Consider the following 5,250-nt stretch of genomic DNA (forward strand, 5'->3'; position numbering starts at 1 on the left):
TTCTTGATGTTGACATTCCTAACAGTAGAATCCTCAGCAAAGCGTACAAATGAACAGTCTGGCAGGAAGGATCGTCACAGGCAGGGGCATTACGACTTGCAAAGTCGGAAGGCAAAATGACCACACCTGCAACATGCCTGATAGATACCTGATACCTGCTGGCCATGGATAAAAATGTTGATACACGAGGGTTTACTGTCAGTTAGAACACAAGCACGATGATCAATCTGAATAATGTAGGGACTGAAGTGCTTTATGGCCGTGGCAATGGATAAGGCTTCAATTTTACAGGGTAGCCAAATGACTTGGCGATTGCGAAGCTTTGCACTGAAAAATCCAGCTAGGCGTGTGACCTTGTTCCGAGAAACATACAAGGTTGCCCCAAGAATTTATCTAGTTTACAATGGTTAAAGATGAAATCTTTGCATCCAAACCATTAAGGGAGGCTTCCTGGTATTTTCCTTTGCAGTCAGCTGGCGGTTAACCTGGTTTTTGGCAACAAAATAAAAAAAAACCTTACTTTTATCGAGTTATTGTGCTAATAAATGAAATCCCTGACCCTCAAAACATGTATTTAGACCCAAAAATCTTTTGAAACGGACATCTAGAAGCAAAGATATGTATTTTTATGATATACTAGACGCCGGGTGGCGGCCGTTTTGAATTTTCGCGTCTGATCGAGTTAGCCCACATTTTCACGAGGTTGACCCCATCTCATTTTGATCAGCACCCTCAAATTGACCAAAATCAACTTTCAGACCATGGTCCCGGAAAAGTGGTCACGGAACCCCATTGAGGGAACTCTACTAATACGTATATGTACAACAAAAGTAAAATTTATGAATGTATTTTAGCTTATGGACTATACAATGTCTTAAAAATTTAGCTTGCAAACAACATTTCGTATAATTGTATGACACCAGGTAGGCAGTTAGCTTCACAAATGAAAGGTGGACTTGAAGTTGCTGATGCCTAGTTTTTAATCCCCATCAACTCGGATGTCGTTCGATCCAGGAAAGGGGGGGGGGAGTCCAGGTCACTGCATGAGACAGGCACGCCAGAGATCCGCATGTCACACGTCATTGTTTAACGTTTAAAACATTAAAGTGCAAAATAAGAACTTTCATCATTTTAAACATTGGAAATTATATAGCTTTTACAGTCATACTGGATTGAGTTCCAAAAAACACTTAACGGTTAATTTTTCTACATTTATTAGATTTGATCCAAATAAATTACATTTTTTTCAGTGTAAGTTGCCCGGCCGAATAAGTGCAATCAAGCTCGTTCAAAGTGCTATCAAATACATCATTCCATTTTCCATTACAAATGTTTGAGGTATTATGCAGAACTATTGACAGTTAGACATTTTCGTGGACGCAATCCAATATCACTGTAAACAACTTTAGTAGGCTAACAGACTTAGTAACAGTGTCTTATTAACAAACTGATAGCAATAACCAAATAAATACATATCAGCTACTTTTATTTATTAATCAATGCCCTAAGCAGATCTGCCATCATCTTGGCCTGCTGCTGCCTTTCTTCCTTTTCTAGGTTAAACCGCTCTTTCTGTAATGCCAGTTCTGCCTTCCTTAGCTGGAGTTCCTGTTGCCGTATGTTGGTTTCTGTGTCATTTTTCTCCTTTAGGTAATTAGTGATGACACTAGTGCTATTCTGATTCCGGGGTCTTTCGCTTGGCGTGTCCTCCTAACCACCTGGAAATAGAAATAAGTAGAATTTCCGAATAACATTGTGCTGATTACATTGATGATATTAAGCAGGTTTTTACATTTCATTAAGGCAAAACAGTATAAGCATAGCATATTAAAGATGCATTCCCAGAGTTTTGCGCAGAAAACTTGTAAAATACGGAATTTAGACTGTTTTGGTTATTTTTCCTGAATAGGAAATGTTCTGGCCTTTCCTTTAATACCATCCACGGCGAAAAACTCTTATCAATGTCAACAGTGACCATAGACCTTGACCTAGACCTTAGAACCCTCAAATTCGAACTCATCTGAGGTATTCCCATACTTCCCTATAAAGGTTGTCAAATTAAAATCTGTTTAAAAATTAAGTTAGTCGCTAGAGGGATGACAAGACATGGTTATTTTAACATATTTATTTCCGTCAGAGGACAAAGTTTATCAATATATAGTCTCAGTTGCTGGTCATGACTGGAGATGAGAGAGCATTGTGGGGAGTTCTGTTCTCCTGTGAGGGGGTGGGTGTGTCTTGGGAGAGGGGATGGGGGAATTTTGGCTTTTATTAAAAGGATTAATGCCTTGAGGGGGAGTTCCCCCCCCCCCCCCTTCCCCCAAAAGGGCATGATTGGGGGAGTCTCCCAACGCTGGGGGAGAGTTTGCAGGCTTGCTAATAATGCATGTAAATAAAATAAAGTAAATAAAGCCCACTCTCACAGTATAAATAAGTTAAATTGGTTGTGTTTTAGTCTTCACATTACCCATACACCCTAATTATTTAATGGACCAAATATAGGCTTACTTTTGCTTAGAGTTATCATGGCCCTTTTTCTAATTTGTTGGCCACTCTGCTCCTCACGTTCCACCCTGTCATTCTCCTTTTGTCTCGTCCTTTCCTCCTCCTCAGACAGCTCCAACATATCGTCCAGGAGTTCTTCCCTCTCGGTATAGGCTTCATCGACACCAGTTCTGTAATTATATAAAATAAGTAAAATACTCTTTATATAAAAAAAATATATTATAAAAAGAGTGGTTATTAGAGAAAAATGCATGTTATACATGTGTGTGTTTGTTAGTCAGTTAATTAAAATTATGGCCATTTTTATTGTTTTCACATACCGGTATTCCGTACACTGTCACATATAAAAGGCCAATCTTGAAACAATTAGCATTGCCAACATTAATACTCATGAGTTCAATGTCTTAAAATGGATTAAAATGATTTAACCAAAAAAAAAAAAGCAAAGCTTATTCTCAATTTCAGACATATGTGGGGGAAAAGGGAGACAACATGTAAGTAAAGTTACAGTTACACATACATACAAGATGAAATATTTGGAATTTGGAATTTAATGTTTCCTTTCCTTTCGTTGAAGATATTTCATTTCGTTTTGTTTCGTTTTGTCATTCATTTTACGCTTTACAAGTTTACAGGGACCTACTTTTTTTTTAGTAAAGTCAAAACTAATTAGGCGGGTGATATTTAAACATTTCTCGAATAAATGCTACAACCTAGAAATTATGAACTTTTATAATGTTGCCTGCATGGTCAACTTACTTTTTTTGTGATGAGGCGGGTTTTTTTCTTCTCTTTTTTGCTCTCTCTCTGACTCGACGGACATCACATCCACTTGGCATTGCAGCGCCAATATCCTGCCATAGTCCACGGTTTTTGTATGGATTCTTCCCCAAAACCTCTCGCATCAGAAACAGGTCGTCCTTTTCGGAAAAGCGGATTAGCTTTTTTCTTTCACAAGCCTGTAATACATTAACGCATATGAATTAATTACAGATTTGTATATATTTGTAGTAATTTTGTACAAAATATAAATACCGCATAGATGTAGGATGAGCAGTGGGGGTGATGGTGGGGAGGGGCAGGGTTGTATGGATTGGGGGTTTAGTGGTTCACTCGGGTAGGTAAGTAAAGGTAACGCGACAAACGCCTAACGGTGTGTGTGTTGGGGGAGGGGAAGGGGAGTTGAGGTAAATATATATGTATAAGGAATAAAAATATGATTATCACAGTGTAACTGTTCCCTCTGACTTTCAAATCTGAGACCAGTGTCCATTTTGCATATTTTAAATATTCTGTTGTAATAAATAACAATAGACTGTCTTTAAAAACTGGGGGTACAATTTCCAATCTGGCGATACTAGCCCTCATTTTTGGGAACACTGATCTGACTAGAACGAATACCCTGCCTCACTGCATACCCCAACCGGCAAGGACAATCCATAATAAAGTATCCGTCCCTTGTTTTGAACTACGACATCGCTATTTAGTATGATCTATTCTGTGTGTGTGTGTGTGTGTGTGTGTGTGCTTAACATTTGAAATAAATAATGTTTTTGGTTAGAGAATATAATTTTGGCCATTATCCGAAAGGGTGTCTACACCTGAACATTTTTGACAACAGCACACGATGCAAAATTGCAAAAAATCCAGTTGAACGACCTATACTGGGACACGGATAATTCTGCAACAAGAACGTAATCTTAAATTTAAGACAGAACTTAGGAAAAAAATACTATTTGCGGGGGTCAATTTTTGGGTCAAATATGGTGTTTTTGGCATTTTTAGTAATTTTTGATGTGGTAACCATGGTTTTCACACAAGTGACATACATAGAAAAAAGAGGTTTATACACTTCTCAGTGCTTTGTATGTATTGCAAATATAATGCAGTTTACAAATATATATGTGTTGTGTTGGGTAAATCCGCTGTGTTTACATTTCTTAGACATGTGCCTTGTTTTTCAGAGTCGTGCCATTTTTACTGAACACTGCTACCTTAGTTGATACATATATGCCAAAGTCGCCGTACGCATGGAATATTCAGAGAAAGTATTTTTCTCCTGCCCACACAACTCCAACAACCCAGGTGGAGTATAAAATGGTCTGGGGTGGGTGTTGCGGTATCTGTGCTGTAGCATTCAAGTGAGGTGGCACTATAAATGATACCGTTGGAAGCATGGTCCCACTACAAACAGAACACAATATATGTACATCTCAAGCACACACACAGGCATACACACATAGGGAGATATTAGCCAGGTGGCATAGGAATAGTAGTTAGCGCCTGATAAGGCAGCTCCTGCGAATTCCTCAATATTGTATTGATTCATATATATGCTAATTGTATTGACTGTATAAAATTGTATATCTATGTACTGTAAAGCGCTTTAGAGTGGCTTATGTTAGCTAGATAGGGCGCTATATCAAATGTTGTATATTTATTTTATTTTTATCTTATATGAAAACGGATGTTTATGTTCATCTTCAACTGAAGTTTGATTTTTTTTTTAGAAGAAGAATTAAGAAAAAAATCAAAAAAAAAAATCTTAGAACATGCCACATTAATAACACCGTAACTTTTCAGTTCAAAGCATCCCATCCACAGCTTCCATGACAAACTCTACTACTGCTTGCTAAAATTATATTTCAAATATGTACAAACAATATTTAAATCTCATTTAACAGTAATCAACATAGCGGTTAAATCGTCGAAAGGGCGAGCAATCCATCTATCCATCATGAATAT

The 5,250-nt window shown here is 37.7% G+C and overlaps 1 protein-coding gene across 1 annotated transcript; it reads right to left on the reverse strand.

Annotated features, from left to right (window-relative positions):
• Nucleotides 1-1,485: 1,485 nt before the first annotated feature.
• On the reverse strand, nt 1,486-3,873 carry LOC110442870 (vicilin-like seed storage protein At2g18540). The gene is made up of 5 exons (XM_021486712.1): nt 3,844-3,873; nt 3,265-3,464; nt 2,509-2,675; nt 1,995-2,041; nt 1,486-1,710 (listed from the first exon to the last, which is right to left on the reverse strand). The coding sequence occupies exons 1-5, from the start codon at nt 3,871-3,873 to the stop codon at nt 1,486-1,488; spliced, it is 669 nt and encodes a 222-aa protein (XP_021342387.1).
• Between the last annotated feature and the right edge of the window lie 1,377 nt (nt 3,874-5,250).

Source organism: Mizuhopecten yessoensis, unplaced genomic scaffold (assembly GCF_002113885.1).
Source record: "Mizuhopecten yessoensis strain PY_sf001 unplaced genomic scaffold, ASM211388v2 scaffold716307, whole genome shotgun sequence".
NCBI classification, from domain to species: Eukaryota; Metazoa; Mollusca; class Bivalvia; order Pectinida; family Pectinidae; genus Mizuhopecten; species Mizuhopecten yessoensis.

Coding starts and splice junctions, on each gene's coding strand:
- LOC110442870 (XM_021486712.1), bottom strand. CDS start 3,873: ATGAGGGCTAGTATCGCCAGATTGGAAATT. Junction 2,676..3,264: donor CCCGCCTCATCACAAAAAAA/GTAAGTTGACCA, acceptor ATATAATTACAG/AACTGGTGTCGATGAAGCCT. Junction 1,711..1,994: donor TCGAATTTGAGGGTTCTAAG/GTCTAGGTCAAG, acceptor CCAGGTGGTTAG/GAGGACACGCCAAGCGAAAG.